The sequence below is a fragment of the Euprymna scolopes genome, chromosome 2 (assembly GCF_053919585.1).
Source record: "Euprymna scolopes isolate OS-2025 chromosome 2, ASM5391958v1, whole genome shotgun sequence".
Classification (NCBI taxonomy): Eukaryota; Metazoa; Mollusca; class Cephalopoda; order Sepiida; family Sepiolidae; genus Euprymna; species Euprymna scolopes.
This window is the reverse complement of record NC_136483.1, coordinates 201,302,493-201,327,360: the sequence shown is the minus strand read 5'-3', so window position 1 is coordinate 201,327,360 and position 24,868 is coordinate 201,302,493. Positions and strand designations below refer to the sequence as shown.

The window sequence follows — 24,868 nt, the reverse complement described above, 5'->3', positions numbered from 1 at the left end:
TGTGTGTGTATATATATATGTTAATCTGTAGATCTTGTATGCATTTTGTGTATATCACATTTGTTAGCAAATATTTAACTTTTCTGAACTTGAAAAATGTTTTTTTTTTGTACAGAAAGTTTCATTTTGTTTATTATATAAAAACATTTTCACAATTCCATTTAAGCAGAATATTATTCGGTCTTCCTGTCTTGCACAGTTCATTGTTTTGATGGCATCACTTGACCTTTGTAAATTGTTTCCATGTCTCAATAGTTGGCCTCCTCCTTCTCTTCATTTTGTCAACTTGATATTTTCAAAGTGAATTGTTCAGTGACATTCAAATGCACAATTTGAATAATTTGTTTAAAATTTTTAAAAATGTCTTCATTGAAAAAAATGAATGAAAATGATTTTTACAAATATGTTTTTTTTATTATTTTTATTTTTTCAGGAATTACATGAATGACAGTTTCCGTACAAATGTTTTTGTTCGTTATCATCCTGAAACGATTGCATGTGCTTGTATCTATTTGGCAGCTCGACAACTTCAGGTATTTTATTGTCTTTAATTATTATTCCCCCCCCCCCATCATTTCTGCTTTTAAAATTTTCTGTGAAAGTAACAAGCTTTGATGATCCCCAATCAAAACCTATTACTTTATGCTAACCTTTAGTCCATCATACTTTTTCAAAAAGAAAAGCATTTTGAGGAAAAACAAATGTGTATTGGTTTTCAAAAGTTATAAAAACTTGCATTTCAGCCTGGCATTGCCCGGGTGTTTCGATGTGTATGTTAAGCAAAAAAAGAAGGCAGGCCTGAACCCGTACAGCGAAGGAGGAAAAGAACGGGGGGGGGGGGCTGACTTCTTTGCTGTTACGACCACCGCCAAACCTAAAGTGGCTTATGTTTAAGTTAAGGCTAGACAATTGAAAGTAGAGGATGACTTTCAAAAATATCGGTGAACCCACCCTGTAGAAAAGTGTCCAGTTGAGGGTGAAGAAATTAATGTTTTTAGCCAATTTTTTTATATTTGTCGTCTGAAAGGTCAAACTTCAAAACGATACTGATCTTGTGAAAATCTGTTGTCTCTGTCGAAAGTTTTAGGCAGACATACATACATGCATTTATATATTGGTAACTAAAACTTTTCGACCTAAACCAATTAAAAAGCTTGTCCTATCTCTGAATACCCTTTATGTCAAATTTCAAATGTTTAGACCAGAAATTGTCTGAGTAATTTGGTAGAGACCGCAGAGGTCAAATTTTTTTACTTTGACCCCTATTATGACTCCTTAACATTTATTGTTTTCGGCTCAAATCAAGTTAAGTAAGATCCATGTCCAAGGAACCTTTATCTAAAATTTCAAGTGTTTAGACCCAAAATTGCCGGAGGAGTTTGGTATAGTTCTCAAACCTCAAAATCGTTGAACTTTGACCCCTTAACAGCCAAATTTCTGGCCAAGTACCAATCACATTGATTTTCCCAAATCTCAGTACCCTGTATATCAAATTTTGAGTCTGTAGACTTAAAATTGACAGTTACTGCATAGGGAAATGTACACACACAGACACGTTCACTTATATATATATATATATATATATGTGATTGTGAGGTTTTTCACTGGTCATTTTAAATCGTGTTCAATTTCAAAATTTCATGAGATCATTTTTTTTACATGAAAAAAGATTTGAAACTCCAAAATGACTTCGCCTATTTAAGCACACATTCTACATAGTCTTATTTGCTGGATGAAAAATACCCAGTCAGGGTAGATACAGGAAACATTCTATATCCCCAAACCTGCAAAAGTAGACATTTTGTCAATTTTATAAGAACCCAGCTCTTTCATGGGCATATTTTGGAAAATTATCAAATTATACTTTATCAGCATTCCCCAGTGAAGGTACTTGAATGGATTGATTATAGGACAAATCTTTTTTTCTTTTCTTTTACAGAAAAAAAGTTCTGATACTGATCAGAATACTCTGCATGTTGAATCATTTGCAAAAATAACAAAATAATTTTTAGTCCCATGATTTATTGGAGAGGGACCTGTTTTCAGTGGCATCACATTAGTCCAGATTATTGCCATTTTATTTTCCTGAAATTTTGCCACAAATTGTATTTCATTAACCAAATGTGCACAGTGATAAAAGTTTTTTTCAAAAATTCCTGTTGCACCCCCAGGGGCTCAAGAGGTCAAAATGGCCAAAAATGACACATTTTGACCCATAACTTTTGATCCATCCATTAGATTTATTTTTTAAACTTGGCCAAAATGTGGAGCCCATTGTTCTTAATATAAATCTAGTATGGATGACCCAGGCAAAATTCTGGTTCGTGTCCCCGAGGACCTTCACACTTCTCACATTCATCATTTCTTCACTATTTTTTGTGGCGTCATCTCACATGCAGCACACGAGGGCGACCACACGTGGCTTGTTATATATTAAATTTGAAATTATGAAAATGTATGTGCGTTGGGGGCAGGTATTAACTATTTGTTTTTATGCATCCATTCAATATTTTGTGTGCCCATTACTTTCAATTCAGCAATCACCAATACCACATTTACTCTATGGATTAACCTACTTAAAATATCCTTAATGGTTTAAAATAAATTTTATTTACAAAATGTCTCCACAGTACACACTGATCTTGGCTTAGTCCAGGTAATACCGGATATTATGAACTTTCAACATGGAAACTTATCAAAATGTCTGTATTCTCCGTTAAATCACTGAAATTGGTTGATATACAATAAATGCAACCCATCAAATTTTTTTTTTTTTTTTTTTTTTTACACAAATTTGTTTTTTCCACTACAGATTCCACTGCCAAATAATCCGCATTGGTTTTGGTTATTTGATGTCACGGAAGATCAATTAAAAGATGTCACTTTGACAATCTTGAGACTCTATGCTCGAAAAAAGGTATTTTTATTATTTGTTTTCCTTAATTTCTTGATTTACAATTTCTTGATTTTGAACAACTTTGATGTATCGAATAACGATTGTTTAACTTTTCAGGCAAACTGTGATGAATTGGAAAAAATTGTTGCTGAACACCGACGATTACAAGTTGAAGCAAAATTAAAAGCAAAGAATCAGAAATCTGGAAATGGAACTCCAAATTCCACTTCGCGACCAGGTTAGTTTTTTTTTTTTTTTTTTTTTTTTTTTCTCCAAAAGATTAATTTGTTCTCATTAAACAATAGTTTAATATAAAAAAAAAATGTAAAAGGTATTTTTAAATTAGTTGCAAAATTTAAATTCTCTAAAGATTTCCCATCTCTGCTTTTTATCATCATAAATATTTTATAGTCTAAAAACTAATAATTTGATAAGACAATTTACAAAAAATCTCATTTTATAATGAAAGTCTAATGTAAACCCATTTTCTTTACAGTCTCCCCGAAAACTGCAGTGAGCCCAGTGGCTCCTTCATTACCACCAAAGACTAAAAGTAAAGATGATCGCGTTCCCTCTGATCATAGTTCAAGGTAAGAACTTGATTGAAATTTAAAATCTCATCTGAAAAACTGATGCAAAATTTATTTCTGCATTTTAATTTTTTTCAGCAGATTTTAGTCTACATTGATTAAAGACTTAAGTTTAGTTTAAAAAAATCCAAAAAAGTGGTCGGTGCTACTCAGCTAAAACCAGATTTATTTTTTCCCACATTATTACATCCCAGTTAATCCATCATTCCTACGTGCTTTCATGTTCAACAAACTCCAGTGTCAATTTTTTTTCTTATTTCTTTGTTAGTTCTATGAATTTTAATATTGATCACATTTGCGCCTGATACATTCCTTTTGAATTTCTCTCTTATAATGGAAAAAATTTCTGCAACCAAAGCTATCAATTAATCGGTTTTGTGATTTCAAGGATTTTTATTTTATTTTATAGATATCAATTAATGAAAAAAAGATATCAATTAATAAAAGAAATAATTTTATTTGCTTTTTAGAAATTTGACATGATTTTACAAAGTTGGTGTTTTGCATTTTAAATAAAAATAAATTACTGTTTGCTCAAAAAATACATTTACAAGGGTCATTCTAAAAATAATGCATCCTATTATTTTTTATTTATTTATTTATTTAAGATGAAGAACTAGGAAAACTGGAGTGATACCATTAAAATAAGTGAAGTGTTTGTGCGCCAGAATTTATTTTTCTACATAGTCACCATCACTTTGACCTGATTTAAAATGTTTCCCACGTAATCCCAAAACGAACTTTGACCTGATTTAAAATGTTTCCCACGTAATCCCAAAACGAACTTTGACCTGATTTAAAATGTTTCCCACGTAATCCCAAAACGAACTTTGACCTGATTTAAAATGTTTCCCACGTAATCCCAAAACGAACTTTGACCTGATTTAAAATGTTTCCCACGTAATCCCAAAACGAACTTTGACCTGATTTAAAAGGCACCAAATGTTTTGTATTCAATGAAATCTTTTCAAATGAATTCTGTCCAAATCCTTGTTGGATAAAAATTATTTTAACAAAATCCTTTATCTTACCATATTTTTATTTGTTTTTCTAGTGCTCAGTCTTCTGAACTTCGTATGTTCTCTTCCGGTGGTGATGTCACTCATAATCATTTGAGTAAACGGAGAAGAAGCCTTTCTCGAAGTGACAAAAGTCCGTCGGATTCAAATTCAAAAAGCCGATCAAGGTGAGTCTCTAGATTATGGTGACAAGAGATTTGGAGTTTTTTACATTTATACAAGTTTTTATTTGGATTGTGTTTGTTGATTTTTTTTTTTTTTTTTTTTTTTTTTTTTTTTTTTTTTTTCAGAATTCCCTGTATTTAAGAAAGTCTGTACATACCTGTAACAAAATAAAAATATTAAAAAAAATCACATAAATGAAAAATTTATTTTTAAATAAGAAATTCAATTTTTATTAGTTACAAGAGCAGCTCTCTTGTCGAACATTTTGAGAAAAAAAAAAAAGTGCTGGGGGATAACTCTGCTAAAACTTTTGATATTTATGTAATCATTGCTATGAATTCTCATTATTTGCTTAAAAATAATTTCTTTTATAAAAATTTAATTTTAAATTAAAATTTAATTTTGACAAAAAACAACTCTATTAAATCGTTAATATTCCAAACGATTTTGAACTTTATCTTTTCAGATCTGATCGTTCTTTTACGCGTAGTCGAAGCCGTTCACCTGTAAGCAAAAACAAACGCTATCGGACACCCCCAAGGAAATACCGGAAAGACAAATATGCCACAGATCGTTATGGCCAGAAGGAGAAGCATGTTCATAAGAGGAACAAAAGACGCTCTTACTCGAGAAGTCGAAGCCGTTCTTTCAGCCCTTCCCCAGAGCATCGGCGACCCACCCACAAAAAGTACTACAGAGAACGTGATCATTATGCCTACAACCACTCTCCTGAAAAACAATACAAGAAACACCGAAATCACAGATCTCCGTCTTACGAGAGATATGAGAAATATAAGCGATAATAAATGCTGGGTGTTTATTTGGTAAAACGTGATTGTTTCAAGGGACGCTGACATCTTGACACCACACCCCCGTGAAAGTTAAAGACTGAAAAACCTCAGGAAAGCAGAGCACCCTCACCCCTCCTTTTCCTTTTCTTGAATGCCAAATGGCCTGAAAATAGATTTTAAATGCTTCATCCTAAGATGAAAGAAATCAAAAATTTGGATGCTGCCTTTTTTTTTTTTTTTTTTTTTTTTTTAAATCTCCCCCCCCCCCCCCCCCTTTCTTTCATTTTTTTCAAACCAACCCCCCCCCCCCTTAATTTTTTTCATCTCCCCCTTTCATTTTTTCATCTGCTCCCCCTTTTTTTTTTTTTTTCATCTCCTCCTTTCCTTTTTATGGGAACCTAGTGCCTGTGCACGTGTATTCCTTTAATAAAAAAGGCTTTTTTATTTTCGGGGTGTTTTATTCCTTTAAACTTTCCTGCTGTTTTAGATCAGATGATTTGAAGATTTCCTAACTTTATGGACTCGATTAAAATGAAACTCAGGGATTATCATCTGTTTATATTCATTGCTCACGGAAATATCATTTACCAACGTTTTGCTGCTGCTACTAATTACATCATTGTCGTGCAGAAGATGGGGGGGGGGGCTGAATTGGTCGTGTAAACATTGTACATATATAACATTAAATCAAATGAAAAATATGTTTTATTTTTTTCCTTTTTTCCCGTGTAATGTTGAGTTATAGCTTCATAAAAAAAAAAAAAAGTCGGTGCTTGTACAGTTCAATGAAATTAAAAGAAAATATCGATAAAAAAAAAAAAATTTATATTGTACGTATCTGTTTTGGACTGAAAATCTCGGTGGGGGGGGGTAACTTGATTTTTTTTTATTTATTTTATTTTATTTTTATTTTATTTTATTTTTTTTTGAAAACTACATTTTTATGACAGCGTGTTGAAGGTAGCAATCTTTGAATTTTTTAAACACTCCACGGGGAGATAACTCTGTTTAAAGTGCCGACACTCCCTCCCCATCTTTTAATACTAGTTTTTCCTAAAAATCAAACTTCCCGGACCCCCCCCCCCCTCCCCCCAGAGCTCTTCATTCCATGACGGATACGTACACTATCACCTTTTTCAATATTTTCATTTTTTTAATGTCTTGATTAAACTGTACAGGTACCGAAAAGTCAAACTAAATGTAAGCAAATATTGTTAAAAATTAACAATTTTAGTTTTTTGTTTTGTCCGGCTTTTTGGTTCACTTTGTACACTTGATAATTTTGCATATCGAAAGCATAGAATATGCACTAATTTTTATTTTTATCAGAAAAAAAATACTTAAAATTTTTTTTTTTTTTTGTTAACAATATTTGCTTAAATGAAAAAAATGCTGTACAGTGTGTATGTCAAATACTTTTTTAGTAGTTGACGTCCTGTCGTTGTACCTAATATATAGCACTGATTTCAAGTTCAAAAAAACAAATGACCGGGGGCAGGAGCACATTCACTAGAAATGAAACCAAAAACATTTAGTGGCTTCAACTGTGTTTGCTACCATTTGAGTTCATCTGATAAGTTACAAAATGAAATCACTTTTAGCTATGATTTGTTTTGAATGCATCTGCAAACTAAAAGTTGAAATGAACAATTTGCATTTCAATTTACCGACTTTTATGAAGGTTATTAATCCAAAGATTTTACTTGGTGTGTGATTGCTATTCCTTGTTATTTTCAGTGTTATGTGACCAGGTGGGTTGAGAATTTAAATATTTTCATACATAACATCTGTTTTATTTTTACATATAAAGCCACACTTAACCAAGCATAGTTTTTGTTTCGATTTTAAACAAAAATGTTGAATTCTCATGTTTTTTTAAACATCGGCATTTTACTGAAACCAACAATAAAACTGAAGCATATCTTGCAAAATGTTTTTCTAATGATTTTTGCTTTCCAGTCCTGAAAACAAATTGACAGTACTATTTACACACACACACACGCACACACACACACACACACACACACACCTACCTACCTTCAAGAAAAACCTGATCCCCTGCTGAAATTAAAAAGGCCACTAGGCAAATGAAAAAGATATCCAGAAAGATCGGAAAAGAGAATAACTTTGTCATATTCAATCAGACGTGCTTGAATGTTTTTTTTTTTTTTTTTTTTTTTTTTTTCAGCAGAGTGCTCAATTATAAGGAAAACACAAAAATAAGAGCGTACTTATATTTTGTGTACAGAAAGTTGTTGGGGGAAGCAAGTCATTGGTGTGTATGTGTATATATATATATATATATATATATATATATGAGAGAGAGATTTTAACTTTTTCTAATGAGTTCAATTTACGATAAAAAAGATTGCATTTAAAATTGCTGCAAATCATTTCTTCAATTGTATATTTTAAAACTAAACATTAATCAGAAGTGACTTTTCCAGGGCATTCATCAAGCCCAAATATCATCTGGTAAACACAGAATTTGATGAACAACATAATCATTATTTATATTTTTACAAATTAGTCCACGGAACAAATTATTTCTCGTAATCTATAATATTCAATAGAGGATTGATTCTATAATAATATATATGCAATCTACATAAATTAAAATATTTTTAAACGTATTGCACAACATATTGCAACACCTGTTAATATATATATTAGTGTTGGGACAGTTAATTGGAATCGGGAATTGAAATCAGAATCAGAAAAATTTGTGCCTAGTTTCCAATGCTAAAAACGATTCTTTTCAGTCTTTTTGGATAAAACTTAATTTTCCATGGCTCGTATTAATGATCAACTGATAATTTTTTTTTTTTTTTTTTTTTATACGAGTAAAACTAAAATCTAAAGATCATCTTCATATATGTACATTGTCCATTGTTTCTTACATTAACTCCTGCAAAAAAACCTATAATCAGAAATTAAAAAGTATCGGAATTTAGAACAGAATCAGTAATTGTATCGGAATCAAGGGTAAAACTATTGGAATTGCCTCATTACTACACACACGCACACACACACACAGGGTGGGGCATAAATATTGTTCCAAAATAAGTCGGATTATCCCAATACAAAAAAAAAAAATCCTGTCCTTTTCTCTTTCTTTCCCTCTCTAAGCTGCTCTAACCAAGTATGCCGACCTGTTCCACAAATTCCAAAACCTCAACATGAAATATCTCCAGAAAAAAAACTTGAATAAACCTAGAACCCTATCTTCCAGCGTAGACCCCTACTACCATGTCTCCTCCAACATCAAGGGTCTACGTTCCAACCTTCCAGAGGTTGAAACCCAATTACAGTAGATGAAACCGGACATATTCTAAGCGAAACTGGAATAGGACCGACCACTTCCCTAGATGAGACCATAATTAACGTATACTCTAATTTAACATCTAAATCTGACCCCCAAGATCGCCATTGGCATGGAATATATGCCTACATTAAAGATGACTGCCCGTGTGGCAGGGATATCTCTAGAGAAGATCCTAATTTACCTTATGTGCTTCTGGGTTGCACTGCATTTATATTTGCCCTCTATCGGCCCCATAACAGCGAAGTTACTATCTTTAAGAGTATATCTGAGAAAATAGACCACATCCTGTCTGCACATCCCTCGGCTAACTTTCACATCTGTGGTGACTTCAACTGGCTGACCCATTCAAATAAGACGGACGATGAGGGGAGGTTCTGTCATGATTTTGCCATTGCTTATGACCCCACTCAGATTGTTCACGAGCCCACCCGTGTGCTGATACTACAGGTCAGTATGTAAGCCTTCTAGACCTTTTTCTCTCAACTTCCCCTGAGCTATGTTCATGTTCCGTTCTTTCTCCACTAGGATCCTCCGACCACTCCGTCGTATCAGTTAAGATAAAAATGAAAGTGTAATAGGTCCCCAGACGTACCCCTCCACCGTACTGTATACTCCTTGGCTGACTGGGATAGCTTCCGTATATTCATATCTGACCTACCTCTGCATTCCATGTTTAAAAGGATGTGTCCTCTATAGTATCAGACCTGACTGAATCGTTAATTGTAGGCATAGCATCTAAAAATATTCCAACAAAAACCTACCAGCCAGCCATGTTTCTCCCCAGAATGTGCTGCTGCCATCACGCACAGAAATCACTTTTTCCATAACTACCAACGTAATAGATATACTGACTAAAACTGCTTTCAAGAACGCCAACAACCATTGTAAAAGAGTAATAAAAAATGCAAGAGAGCTATATGCTCAGTCTGTTAAATCCAAAGTAGCTGAGCAGCGTCTTGGTTCCCACCAGTTTTGGCAAATAACAAATACGATCCTGAACAGAAGTGTGCATTCTATCCCAACCATTATCAATGGACCAGAGGTCATCGCATCAGCATCAGACAAGGCCAAACTATTTGTCAAGAACTTTGCAGCTAATTCTACCCTATGCGACGAAGGTCATCAACTCCCCATATTTCCTCCTAGAACAAAGAACAAGCTAGGTAAGATACAAATATCCGTGCATGAGGTCGCCAAGCTAATCAAGAACCTAGATTCCAGTAAAACAACTGGCCCTGACGGCATCCCAATTATAGTGTTAAAAAAGCTTCAACCAGAACTTGCTCCCATACTTACGAAACTGTTTAAGCGTTGCCTTAAGAAGTGCTTTCCAACACCCTGGAAAACCTCATCAGTATGCCCTGTATTTAAGAATTCAGGTGATAAGTCATCTCCCTCTCAGTACAGACGAGTAAGTCTCCTGTGTGTCATGAGTAAGTTGCTGGAATCCATATTAAATAGATAAATAGTCAACCACCTCAGCAAAATAACCTTAGTGACACACAATATGGTTTCCGTTCTGCAAGATCTACCACAGATGTGCTAACGGTTATATCTCATAGAATTAGTGAATCTCTCGACAAAGGCTACCTTTCTAGGGCAATTGCTCTTGACATATCAAAGGCCTTCGATAAGGTATGGCATAAGGGCCTACTTCACAAGATTTCCAGCTACGGTATAACTGGAAATGTTTTCTCAATCATTAAATCATTTCTCTCTGATAGGCTCATAAGAGTAGTGGTTGATGGACAAAAATCAGAGGCCTGCAGTATTAATGCTGGAGTCCCAACTCTCTTCCTGATCTACATCAATGATCTCCCTAAACTCATACTTAAATCATTCGTTGACATCTATGCTGATGACACGACCATCTACGGCAACACATCAAAGACTGTAAATGACAAAGTTCTCTCTGATCTAAACTTCAACCTCTGTCACACCAACGTAATGTTGCATCCCTCTGCCTGTTTTACAAGTATTTTAATGGTGGATGCTCTGACGAACTACAAGCCCTTTTTGTTTTACATTCAATGAACAGTATTGGAAAATGGTCTAATATTGCTTTTTTTTTCCAAACAAAAAGAAAAACTTTTACATTCAATGAATACTATTGGAAAATGGTAACTACCATATTTTTTTGCAAACAAAAATAAAATTCTTATTAAAAATGAGGGTAGAAAAACAAATTGCTTTCAAAAATTGCAATTTTATGTTTTTTTATTAAAATTTTATATAAAAAAACATAAAATTGCAATTTTTGAAAGCAATTTGTTTTTCTACCCTCATTTTTAATAAGAAGTTTAGATGACAGTTCTGGACCTATTAGGTTGGTGACTCTTTTGAGCCCTGTCAAGGAGCGAGAGACTAGTAGCAGATGCACCAGCCCAAATATGACAGCAATACTCCATACATGGGCGAATGGTGGCCTTATAAAGGTATAGGATACTTTCAGACGTTAATAGCTTTCTTATTTGAAAGTTAAAAAAAACTTTTTGCTTTCCACTCGTATCTAATAGATCATTCGCAACATTTTTTTTACCTTCTTCAATTTCGGCATGAGAAAATATTATATAATTTTATTTTTTTAACAAATATTTTTCTTTTTTATAACTAAACTAGCATGGGTACCTGGCGTTGCCCGGGTGTGAGGTGTATGCTGAGCAAAACAAAAAAAAAAAAAACGGTCAATTTTTTAACTTTGACCCCTATTATGACCCCTTAAAATCTATTGTTTTGGGCTCAAATCAAGTTAAGTTAGATCCATGTCCAAGGAACCTTTATCTAAAATTTCAAGTGTTTAGACCCAAAATTGTTGGAGGAGTTTGGTATAGTTCTCAAAGGTCAAATCGTTGAACTTTGCCCCATTAACAGCCAAATTTCTGGCCGAAAACTGATCACATAGATTTTCCTAAATCTCAGTCCCCTGTATATCAAATTTCGAGTCTGTAGACTAAAAATTGACAGAGGTATTGCGTAGGGAAATGTACACAGACACGTTAACTTTTATAGATATATAGATTAAGTTAAAGTTTTCTCAAATTTATTGACAATTTTGGAAAAGACTTATTTCAAATGTAACTTTTCCCAGTTTATTCATCATTCAAAGACAACTGAAATAATTTGAGGCAAACTAAAAATAATATGAACAAAAAATATATTGGCTTAAAATGGGTTTCAATATATCGGTTGTGCTTAACTTTTAAAACGAAAACGCTTGAATTGTTGATAAATAAGCACATATTTCTTTTATGAAATAATCATATACAACCAGCTTCTATTTCCATCAACACTGACCCCAATTTAAATGAACGACTCCTGTCTTGAGGACACTCCATGTTTAGACAAACTTCTTGAACTGACCTTCACATGGAGCTGATACAGCAAATTCATTGCCAAGGTCATCTGAAAAAATGTTGGATCATTCTATCGCTCCAGTAGATATCTCACTACTGATGCCATTCTCTACCTGTATCAGAGCCAAGTACGTCTTATGATGAAGTACCGTTGCCACACAGTTCAAAATAGACTTTGTAACCAAGTTGGTGATACCCTTTTCTCTACTCTGCAATCTCTTTCCCATAGAAGAGACGTTTTCATTGCAAGCGTTCCAATCTATGCCCCCCCCTCCTTGCCAAACATTCACAAAAACACTTGTCAAGCCAAAATCACTATCAATAATTTCCCCCACTCACTGTCAGTGCCGAAACCTAAACATGGATTCTGTGGGCAAAGTTTCTTTCCTGAAACTGCTCACCTGTGGAACTCTGTTCTGCTGGTCTGCTTTCCAGCTGACTACAATATTGTCGACTTCAAGTCCAACGTAAACAGGTTTTTGTTGAACCATCGTCTTAAATCTTCTTATACCAAATTTCTCCAACTAACGATTACTATGATATTACCCCAATGACTACCGTACACACATTAACACTCATCCTCGAGTGGCCTTTGGGCCTTAATAAGTAGCGACACCTTTGTAAAAAAAAAAAAAAAAATGGTGAGTGAGGAACTGTACCTGCACACCAAAGAGAACAGGTGGAGACTGACGAATTATTGAAATCAGTCTGTACGTGGTTGCACACGAATCGATTACGTACAGTTTGATTGGATCCGACTATGAAGTCAGTTTTAACTTTACCAAAAATATTCAGTGATTATTATGCTTCAACACAAGATAGTTTGAAAATATAATTTTCTGCAAATATTTTCATGTATAAAAAAAATTGCACGCAACCGCATACTCTTTGTTTAGTTACCGTCATCTCTTAAAGGAACCCCACAATCGACGAATAAACCTGCATCGAAATGATCAAAACGCTAATCTTTATCAATCTATATGAATAAATTAGTAAGAGTTTCATGTTCCAAACAAAGTTTAGAATGAAATGTTTTCGAGTCACAAACTTTGCAAAGTGATAAATTTTTTGGTGTAACTGCACTTAAAGGTGAAATTCGGAAAATAAAAAAAATGATTAAAAAAACAATAGTATCAACTGTGTCAATTTCAACTAAAACCAAAGATAGTTGGCATGTCAGAAGTACTTAAATATTACTGCATTATTGAAAAGCAAAAAAACAAGTTTTTTAACCTTATCCTAAAAAAATAAAACACACCATATTTCTTGGGAAAAACATGAAATAACAGGGGAAGTAACTCAGTTATTGCTAAAAACAAAATAAGGGACTCATGTTTTGATTGTTAACGCACAATTAAAAAAACTGAAAGACACCCAACCAAATGAAAGTCCAATCTGTCACAAACAGACCAACTGTCCCCTAGAGCCACCAAAAACCAAGAGACTCAAATATCCAACTCTAACTGCCTCATGCCCTGGAAGGCCAGCTCTTACTGTCATCTCCTACCCACACACTGGAATATATGTATTTTTGGACCGGAAATCTTAAGCTTTTGTCTCTTTGTTTGGGAGAAACATTTGACCATGTAAAAACTGATTACTCTGAGGTCTTCATTAGAAATATCGATCAGCCAGTGTCCACTTATTATCAAAAGCTTTCCATTTCCCCTTGGAAGAATTTATGACAACAGAACAGGTACTACACTACTAACCCCGAAAGTAAGATATAATCACTTATTATCAAGAAATAGGTCTGATTTATATGGTTAGTAATCTATCTTGCAGTGACGGAGCAGATAGCCTTGGTTAAGTGTTATTTTACTCATTTAGAATGGTTTTAAAGCTTCACTGCTCACTCGTTTTGTGATCAAATTTCAAACAATTTTTACAGTTCATAGGTCACCTTCTCAGCTGTATTTTGAAAAAAATATTTTCAATTTTTGTTCAGTAAAACAAATTATAATATATAATATTAGTGTTCAAAAGTTCTCAGAATCTGTAAGAAACAAAGAAACGGTTTTCTGATTGGCTGTTGGTTACCATAGCAACTAAATCTGTTATGCTACCTGAAATCGGCTGGGAACAGCCGAGATGACGTAACAAGATATTTAAAAAAAAAAAAAAAAAAGTCCCCCCCCCCCCGGGTTTGTAGCAAAATGATAATGTAGGGGAAAAATGGGGATACCTAATTCTCGAAGACAACAATAAAATAAATATAATTTATTGTCTCTTATATTTTGCCCTTCTTGCAATGTTTCCATCCGTTGCATGCCTGCGTTCGCCCTGTCGTCATGATTACATTGATTTAGCTACTACTGTCGCTAACAATTCACCGCTGTCCCAATCTATCGCTCAGCTGTACTGTTGCTGATAATTCACGACTGCTGTGTTCAATCGCTAACTTACCTTTTGCTGGCCGAATCTGTCTGCTGACTATTTATTTACTTAATTACGTCTTTTATTTGATTTTTATTTATTTAGTCAATTTAAAAAGTTGGTAACAATTTTTTTATGGATTATTGACAAAGCAAAACCTGGAAAAATCATGGATTACATAGAAAAATGCAAATATGAAAAGTAATATGGTTAAGATTAAGCTTAGAAAAATAAAAAGACTAGTTGTTAAAACTGGAAAAGGAAAGGACAAAATATTCTAGTAAACAATCTAATAGATTTATAACTTAAAATATTGCAGCATTAAGAATTGATTACACAATGTTAAATTGAATTTTAAAAGAAAAATTCCTGATGCTGCAATATTTTAAGTTATAAATTTATTATATTTTTTAATAGTATATTTTGTCCTTTTCTTTTCCAGTTTTAACAACTAGTCCTTTTACTTTTCTAAGTTTAAGCTTAACGATATTACTTTTCATGTATTTTTCTAATACACACACACATATATATATATATATATATATATATATATATATATATATATATATATTCATAAATAAATATTAGTAAAAAAAAATTGTATTTTCAATTAATACTAATAAAACTTTTTTTTCAATAAATACTAGTAAAAAAAAAACTTTTTCAATAAATACGAGCAAAAAATTGTTTTTTTTTTGTTTTATTTTTACCTATGAGGATAATATGAGAAGTAGACACATTTGCCCACTCCCAAAGGAGGAGGTAATGTGTGGGAGGATATGACAACAGAAGAGATACTATACTATCGCCATCACAAAAAAATGGAAAATGAATTCTTTGAGAGGATGGTGTCATGACCACAGAAGAGATACTACACATTCTTCCCTTCCCAAGAGGAGGTAATACGTGGGAGGATCGCAAGAAACATATTACACTTCTATCTCTCTCTCCCCAACACAAAAAAAAAGATGAGAGTATCAGAACAGATGTTCTACAACCATAAAAGAAAATTTGATGAGTTCGAGGTTACCCAGCCATAAAAAGGAGGAGGTAATGCTTGCACGATTATCTTATGACAACAGAATATATACTACCTCCCCGCCCCCCATTAAAAGATGGTACGATGATAGACTTACAATTAAATCAATTTGTTTTTAATGGCGAGTGCGAACAGATACTACATAAAATGTTTATTTGCATAAAATTTACATTTGGAACAAGTTAGACACAAGGTCATCAAAAATGTGGGGTCCTAATGGGTTGTCAGTCATGTTTGGTATAAAGTGAAATGTTTATCCTATTCTTAACTGGAATCATTTCAGTCACCACAATACCACATTTATTTTCGGGGATCATCTTAGTTTTAAAAAAAAAAAAAATTTTTTTTTTAAAAAGTCCTTTTTATAACTGCTTACCAGCGACACCAGATTTTGGGAAAAAAGTTTTGCCGAAAGATTGGATGGAATTAGAAGAAAACTTACTTGCCAGTTACGACAACAAAACACGCACACATATATTTATATATTATATATATGAGATAAGTGAAAGTCTGTCTGTCTGTCTGTGTACCTTTCTCTACCAAATTGTTACAAGAAAGATTCCCCTTTTCTTGTAAGAAAAACATTAGATAAGTGAAAATGAGATTAGGATAGACCGAGATTCGAACTTTGTAAGCCAGGTTCAGAAATATAATTTCGCATTGTTCAATTTCCTATAAAATAGTTAAGATATGTTCGTTTGTAAAAAGAATTTAATTGTTCAATTCTTTTTATGAAAACTGAATTAAAATAAGGTCAGCTAGAAAATAATGAACAACGCAATTTAAATATGTTGAAAAATAGGTTAGGGGAAAATAGGTTAGTGAGAATTCTTTGTCTGCAGAAGTGTGTTGGGAACATGTGCCGAGCCACGCATGTTTAAGCCACGCGAGACAATCACGTGTGGAGCCATACATATGACGTCATAGCAGAAAGAGAATTTCTCAATATAGGAGCTAGTTTGAGTCAGATCGAGGTTGCAGTCGGGCAGTCGAGTCCGGATCAAAGAACCAGCAGGGTCGGTCGGAAAGAGCTGACATAATCAGAGGAGGGTCCCTTTAGAAACGAAGGGAGAATCTACATCAATGATCTCCCTAAACACATACTTAAATCATTCGTTGACATCTATGCTGATGACACAACCATCTACGGCAACACATCAAAAGCTGTAAATGACAAAGTTTTCTCTGATTCTCTCTCCTCTGATCTCGAGCGTGTGGTTCAGTGGGGGAAGATGTGGCTGGTTACCTTTAATGCATCCAAAACCAAACTCCTATCCTTACATCATCAACGCTCTGATCCCCATCTGGCATCAATTGTGATGGATGGCTCTCGTCTGGGTGAGGCTCCGTGTTTTGACAAGCTTCTGGGTTTGACCTTTACTCCTGATCTGAAATTGAACACGTACATCAAGTCTGTTGCCAAGGTCGCTGGAAAGATGGTGGGATCCTTCTACCGCTCCAGAAGATATCTCACTACTGATGCAATTCTCTATCTATATAAAAGCCAAGTACGTCCAAGGATGGAATACTGTTGCCATATCTGGGCAGGAGCTGCTAAAAACAGCCTATCCTGCCTTGACAGAGTACAAAATAGACTTCGTGGCTTAGTGGGAGATGCCCTTTTCTCTACCCTGCAACCTCTCTCCCACAGAAGAGACGTTGCGAGCCTGTCCTTGTTTTATCGTTATTTCCATGGCAGATGCTCGTCTGAACTCCAATCTCTGGTCCCCCCTCGCCAATCTTTCACGAGAAACACCCGTTTAGCTGAATCCACTGTGAAAAATTTCCCCCACTCTATATCTGTGCCTAAATCAAAACGCGGATTCCATGAACAAAGCTTCTTTCTTAGAACTGCACGCCTGTGGAACTCTGTTCCGTCTGCCTGCTTCCCTCCAGACTACAATTTGGATGTCTTCAAGTCCAATGTTAACAAATTCCTAATGAACCGCCCCCTTAAGTAAACACTTCAGCAAATCTCCTCACTAACTTAATGTACTTGCAATAACCCTTATCCCTGAGTGGCTTCCGGGCCTTGATAAGTGGTGATCACTGTGTAAAAAAAAAAAAAGTTTTAAAAACATGTAGAAACGACTTTGTCATCATCATTCGACTGGTCGATTTGATGATAAAGAAATTATCATCATGTTTTGTCTTCGTGTCAAATTGAAGGGAATGAACTTTGTCCCTCATCGTTATTAATGAACTTTGTATAACTCACCCAGGTAATGTGTCCCCCTCCCTATTATAAGTAATGTCTCTCTCCAGGCTAATATAGTGTTATAACATCCACAGAACTGTATAAATGTCGTCTCTCCCTCATCACCATTTTGATTTTGATTGTTCAATTCTTTTTATGAAAACTGAATTAAAATAAAGTCAGCTAGAAATTAAAAAGCAATGCAATTTAAATATGTTGAAAAATAGGTTAGGAAAAAAATAGGAGTGAGAATTCTTTGTCTGCAGAAATGGTTTGGAAACTTGCCGAACCATGCATGTTCAGGCCACGTGGGTCGATCACGTTTTTGGACACATGTATGACGTCATGACAGAACTGAATTCTCAATATAGGAGCTAGAGTCGAAAATGAGTTAGACAGAGTTGAAGATGGGAGATAGGGAGAAAGTTTTAAACATGTCGAAACAACTTTGAATTCCTGGATGACCGGTCAAATGGAATAAAAGAACATCTCATATTTTTGTAACTGCCGTCTTCGTGTCGCCTTTCTACCAACTTGAAGGTAATGTGAAAGCATTTATATGAACATTGTTCCCACTCATCTTTATAATGAATGAACTTTGCATAACTCATCATAAGTAATGACTGTCCCCTCAGTGTGATAAAAGACTGATCACCCCCTCTCTCCATGTATGTAATGTAATAATAAGAAACCACAACTGTAAAATGTATACATCTCTTCCCTCATCATTGTTATAATCATGTCTGGCATCTCTCCCCATCTATATGAACCACCCTATTATACAACCAAATAACTCTGTCAATTTTCGGTCTACAGACTCGAAATTTGACATATGAGATATTGAGATTTGGAAAAATCTTTTTAATCGGGTTTCGGCCAGAAATTTTGCTGTTAAGGGGGTCAAAGTTCAACGATTTGACCTTTGAGAACTCTACCAAACTCCTCTGCCAATTTTGGGTCTAAACACTTGAAAGTATATCTAGAGGTTACTTGGACATGGATCAAACTTTATAATTTGATTTCAGTCCAAAACAATAAATGCTAAGGAGTCATAGTTTGGATCAAAGTTTTAAAAAATTGACCTGTGCAGTCTCTACGAAATTACTCACACAATTTCTGATTTCAAATTTACATAAAGTGTATTAAGACATAGAGCAAGCTTTTTTAATCGCTTTTTTTTTTTTTCTGAAAATTTGGCTTCCAAGGGGTTAAAGTTCAAGTTTATACCGATACTCCATGGCTGACTGGGATAGCTTCCGTACACTTATATCTAATCTACCTTTGCATTCCATGTTTAAAAAGGATGTGTTCTCTATAGTATCAGACCTGACCGAATGGTTAATTGTAGGCATAGACCGATTCATACCATCCAAAAAATTCCAACAAAAACCTAACAACCAGGCATGGTTCTCCCCAGAATGTGTTGCTGCCATCGCGCACAGAAATCACTTTTCCCATAGCTACCAACGTAATAGATGCACTGAGACTAAAGCTGCTTTCAGGAACGCCAGCAACCACTGTAAAAGAGTAATAAAACATGCAAGAGAGCTATATGCTCAGTCTGTTAAATCCAAAGTAACTGAGCAGCGGCTTGGTTCCCACCAGTTTTGGCAAATAACAAATAGGATCCTGAACAGAAGTGTGCGTTCTATCCCAACCATTATGAACGGACCGGAGGTCATCTCGTCAGCTTCAGACAAGGCCAAACTATTTGTCAAGAACTTTTCAGCTAATTCTACCCTATGCGATGAAGGCCATCAACTCCCCATATTTCCTCCTATAACACAGAACAAGCTAGGTAACATACAAATATCTGTGCACGAGGTCGCCAAGCTAATCAAGAACCTTGATTCCAGTAAAGCTACTGGCCCTGACGGCATCCCAATTATAGTGTTAAAAAAGCTTCCACCAGAACTTGCTCCAATACTTACAAAACTGTTTAAGCATTGCCTTAAGGAGAAGTACTTTCCAACACCCTGGAAAACCTCATCAGTATGCCCTGCATTTAAGAATTAAGGTGATAAGTCATCTCCCTCTCAGTACAGACCAATAAGTCTCCTGTGTGTCATGAGTAAGTTGCTGGAATCCATATTAAATAGAGAAATAGTCAACCACCTCAGCAGAAATAACCTTCTTAGTGACACGCAATATGGTTTCCGTTCTGCAAGATCTACAGCAGATGTGCTAACGGTTATATCTCATAGGATTAGTGAATCTCTTGACAAAGGCTTCCTTTCCAGGGCAATTGCTCTTGACATATCAAAGGTCTACGACAAGGTATGGCATAAAGGCCTACTTCACAAGATCTCCAGCTACAGTATAACTGGAAATATTCTCTCTATCATTAAATCATTTCTCTCTGATAGGCTCATAATAGTAGTGGTTGATGGACAAAAATCAGAGGCCTGCAGTATTAATGCTGGAGTCCCCCAAGGGTCCATCCTGGGCCCAACTCTCTTCCTGATCTACATCAATGATCTCCCTAAACACATACTTAAATCATTCATTGACATCTATGCTGATGACACGGCCATCTACAGCAACACATCAAAGGCTGTAAATGACAAAGTTCTCTCTGATTCTCTCTCCTCTGATCTCAAACGAGTGGTTCAGTGGGGAAAGACGTGGCTGGTTACCTTTAATGCATCTAAAACCAAACTCCTATCTTTACATCATCAATGCTTTGATCCCCATCTGGCATCAATTGAAATGGATGGCTCTCGTCTAGGAGAAGCCTCATGTTTTGACAAGCTTCTGGGCTTGACCTTCACTCCTAATCTGAAATGGAACATGTACATCAAGTCTGTTGCCAAGGTCACTGGAAAGATGGTGGGATCCTTCTACCGCTCCAGAAGATATCTCACTACTGATGCAATTCTCTATCTATATAAAAGCCAAGTACGTCCAAGGATGGAATATTGCTGCCACATCTGGGCAGAAGCTACTAAAAACAGCCTATCCTGCCTTGACAGAGTACAAAATAGACTTTGTGGCTTAGTGGGGATGCCCTTTTCTCTTCCCTGCAGCCTCTCTCCCACAGAAGAGACGTTACAAGCCTATCTTTGTTTTATTGTTATTTCCATGGCAGGTGCTCGTCTGAACTCCAATCTCTGGTCCCCCCTCGCCAATCTTTTACAAAAAACACCCGTCTAGCTGAAACCACTGTCAAAAACTTTTCCCACTCTTTATCTATGCCTAAATCAAAACGTAGATTCCATGAACAAAGCTTCTTTCTTAAAACTGCACGCCTGTGGAACTTTTCCGTCTGCCTGCTTCCTTCCTGACTACAACTTGGATGTCTTCAAGTCCAACGTAAACAAATTCCTGATGAACCGCCCCCTTAAGTAGATACTCTAAAATATCCACACTAACGTACTATACTTACAATAACCCTTATCCATGAGTGGCTTTGGGCATTGATAAGTGGTGACCACCTTGTAAAAAAAAAAAAAAAGATCTTACCTTTGCGATCTCTCGCAAACTATTAAGCCAATTTTGGGTCTAAATATTTCAAATTTCACATAAAGGATATTCAGACATACAGCAAGCTTTTTAATCAGTTTTTGGGTGAAAATTTGGTTGGCAAGAGGTCAAAATTTGCAGATTTGACCTTTGCAAATTCTACCAAATTCCTCCGCCATTTTTGGGTCTAAACACTTGAAATTTTAGATGTACTTTACTTGGACAGGTCAAACATTTTAATTTGATTTGAGGCCAAAACAATAAATGTTAAGGGGTCAAAATTATGGTCAAAGTTTTAAAAAAAATTTGATCTCTGCAGTCCTTACCAACTTTTCTCTATGGTAGTTAAGGAAGCCTCTTATATAGAAAGGCATTACCGTACATATTCATACTCTTTAATATATACATGTGCACATGAAGTTATGAACAGTACGTAGAGCCCAAGCAAAGCCGGGCGGAACTGCTAGTATATATATATATATTCGAATCGTTCGGCTGGTGTTAATCGTGACACCCTGCACTGAAGAATCCCGAAAGGATGAAACACTAGTGTCTGTAGGTATTTAATTATTATAGTAAAAGAAACAATTATATATATATATATATATATATATATATATATATATATATATCTGAAATAGAGAAAAGATAATCATTAGTGATGGTAAAATGACAAAGATTTTCAACATTTCAGTGACTTTTTGATCATATATATTTTTGATCATATATATTTTTGATCATATATATTTTTGATCATATATATTTTTGATCATATATATTTTTGATCATATATATTTTTGATCATATATATTTTTGATCATATATATTTTTGATCATATATATTTTTGATTATATATATATTTTTGATTATATATATATTTTTGATTATATATATATTTTTGATTATATATATATTTTTGATTATATATATATTTTTGATTATATATATTAGTCCAAAAAGTCACTGAAAGGTTGAAAATCTCATTTTACCAATCATGATTTTTTTTTTTTTCTCTATTTCAGATATATTACAGATAATATTTTGGAAATTAATTATGGATAAGTCTATAGGATTAAATAACGTACACAAGTTGTGAAATTGTTTTACCAAAATCAGGCAATGTTTTGGCAACATTATCTCTCACTATCGCAACGTCAAATGGCCACCACGTTCCCCAGACTTGACTCATCCTCACAAGAAAAAGTTGGGGTATCTTAAAGAAAGAGTCCATGTTAACAAAGCCCAAACCCCTACAAGAATTGAAGGGAAACATCAGGAACGAAACAAGGGAGTTAAATTGCAATCCAGAGATTCTGCAATTTGTCATGAATAATGTTTTGGAAAGCGCACAAATATGCGGAGCTGAAAATGGGCAATATTTAAAAAACATTATTTTTTATAAATAAAGATTTTTTTGAATTTTGCATTAAAGAAAAAAAATTCCTAATGTCTTAGTCAGATTTTGTTAAAATTACAGAAATATATCATCTAAAATAAAGAATCTATTTAAGTTCGAAACCTTTCAGTGACCTTTTAGACACACATTATATATATATATATATATATATATATATAATTTTTTTAAAGTTTGTTTTTGAAATATCGTTACTTTCAATGTATACCGTTTTCGTTTACCGTGTCAAGATTGTTATTTTAAAACCAGTCACCGTTTATTTTGAGTTAAGCTCAATGTGTCTATTTAATAGGGACAGAGCTTATATAGTGCAAAGTTTTGTTGAAAATTCAAAGACTCACATTTTCTTTTTTATAACCTTCGTTTATTTCCTGGATTTTTTCCATTACAGCTGTTTCATTTGGTGTTATGTGAGATGAAGGAAGTGAGAAAGCATGGCTGTGGAAATACTTTTACCCGAATACGATGTCCAGCATGTTAAAAATATACCATTTGTTGTAAAAATCTAATGGATAAACATCTGAAGAAGTTGGTGAGGACAGGATACTTTTACGGAAAAATAAATCGTAAAATTACGAACTCATTAATGAAACAGTTGTAATGGAAAAATCCAGAAAATAAACGAAGGTTATAAAAAAGAAAACGTGAGTCTTTCAATTTTCAACAAAATTTTACACTATATATATATATATATATATATATATATATATATATATATATGTTTAACAAAGTTACTTTTTTAACTTTTTATATGTGCATGGATTATCTCAAATGCTAACAAGTAAAACTGGAGAGTAGATGTCATAGTAAATGATGATGATAGAGTATTGCTCTATAATAATAAATATGAAATCTGCATAAATTAAAGTTTTATATTTAAGTATATTTTACGACCGAGCAAAGCTAGTTTAATAATAATTTTACAGAAGATAAAATCAACATGGCTTTCAAGCCTATAATACCCCCCCCCCTGCTCATCCTACGCACAATCATCTTCAATAGAATAATTTTTGTTTCAGACAGACAGATACACAATCTCCATTGTTAATCTCTCTTTATGGTGCTATTCTTAATATTTTTTTTACATAAATTATTTATCATTATTGTTTTACATAAATTATTTATTTTTTACATAAATTGTTTATCGTTATTTGATTTTACATAAATTATTTTTTGTTTTTATTTTTTTTACATAAATTATTTGTTGTTTTTATTTTTTTACATAAATTATTTGTTGTTTTAATTTTTTACATAAATTAGTTATTGTTATGAATTATTTGTTTTTATTTTTTTACATGAATCAATTATTGTTTTTATTTTTTACATGAATCAATTATTGTTTTTATTTTTTGTTACTTAAATCAATTATTGTTTTTATTTTTTTTTACATAAATTATTTATTATTTTTTTACATAAATTTTGTTATTGTTTTTTTACATAAATTATTTGTTATTTTTTAAAATAATTTACTTGTTATTGTTTTTTTACATATATTATTTGTTGTTTTTTTCACATAAATTATTTATTGTTATTACTTCTTTGTTCTCTTTTCCTCTTAATCTCTCCATAGCACCCGAACATTCACACCCCATTTCCTCACTAATATTGTGCTTAGTTAGAAATCTCTTGAATTTGGCCTCCCGGTGCCACCCCCTCCTATCTCCATCTATAATATAAATCTCACCTGTCTATTTAAATGTATGTATGCGGATTTGCATGTCTGCCTAAAACTTTTGACAGAGGCAACATATTTTCACGAGATCAGTATCGTTTTGAAACTTGACTCTTTGGACGGCAAATATAAAAAAACTAGCTAGAAATATTAATTCGTTCACCCTCAACTGGGCACTTTTCTATAAGGAGGGGGTCCCCTTTTTCGGTTTGACGCCTCAATTTAAACCTTCGCCACTTCCGATTGGCAATGGATGCAACAGAAAAAATGTCATGTTTTTATTTCACAGCAACAAAAGAACAGTTTTAAGTTATTTTTATTAAAGACTTTGTGAAAGGGGAAGTGTTTTTTGATAAGATTTAAGAATATCTTGCAGAGTTTGGTTTTCACCTTTTGGTTATAAGGCGGCGTATACCAAATTATTCTTTTTTGTGTATTTTTAGTTTCATTTTAATTATTGGTTTTCTGTTTATATTTGATTTCGATATTATGGTATCCACTATTTTCTAGAGCTGTGTTGTAGATGTTGCGAAATGTTATGAATACATTTTTGGTGCTAGAATCTTTG

The 24,868-nt window shown here is 33.9% G+C and overlaps 1 protein-coding gene across 1 annotated transcript in view; it reads left to right on the top strand.

Annotated features, from left to right (window-relative positions):
• The window catches only part of LOC145302084 (cyclin-L1-like), a 49,872-nt gene extending 43,710 nt beyond the window's left edge, over window positions 1-6,162 (top strand). Inside the window, exons 6-11 of the mRNA XM_080144631.1 lie at window positions 434-533; window positions 2,813-2,917; window positions 3,014-3,134; window positions 3,393-3,486; window positions 4,541-4,672; window positions 5,137-6,162. Of these exons, the coding sequence (XP_080000757.1) occupies window positions 434-533; window positions 2,813-2,917; window positions 3,014-3,134; window positions 3,393-3,486; window positions 4,541-4,672; window positions 5,137-5,473 (889 nt within the window). The 3' untranslated portion in view covers window positions 5,474-6,162. The remainder of the gene's footprint in view (window positions 1-433; window positions 534-2,812; window positions 2,918-3,013; window positions 3,135-3,392; window positions 3,487-4,540; window positions 4,673-5,136) is intronic.
• Window positions 6,163-24,868: the final 18,706 nt, after the last annotated feature.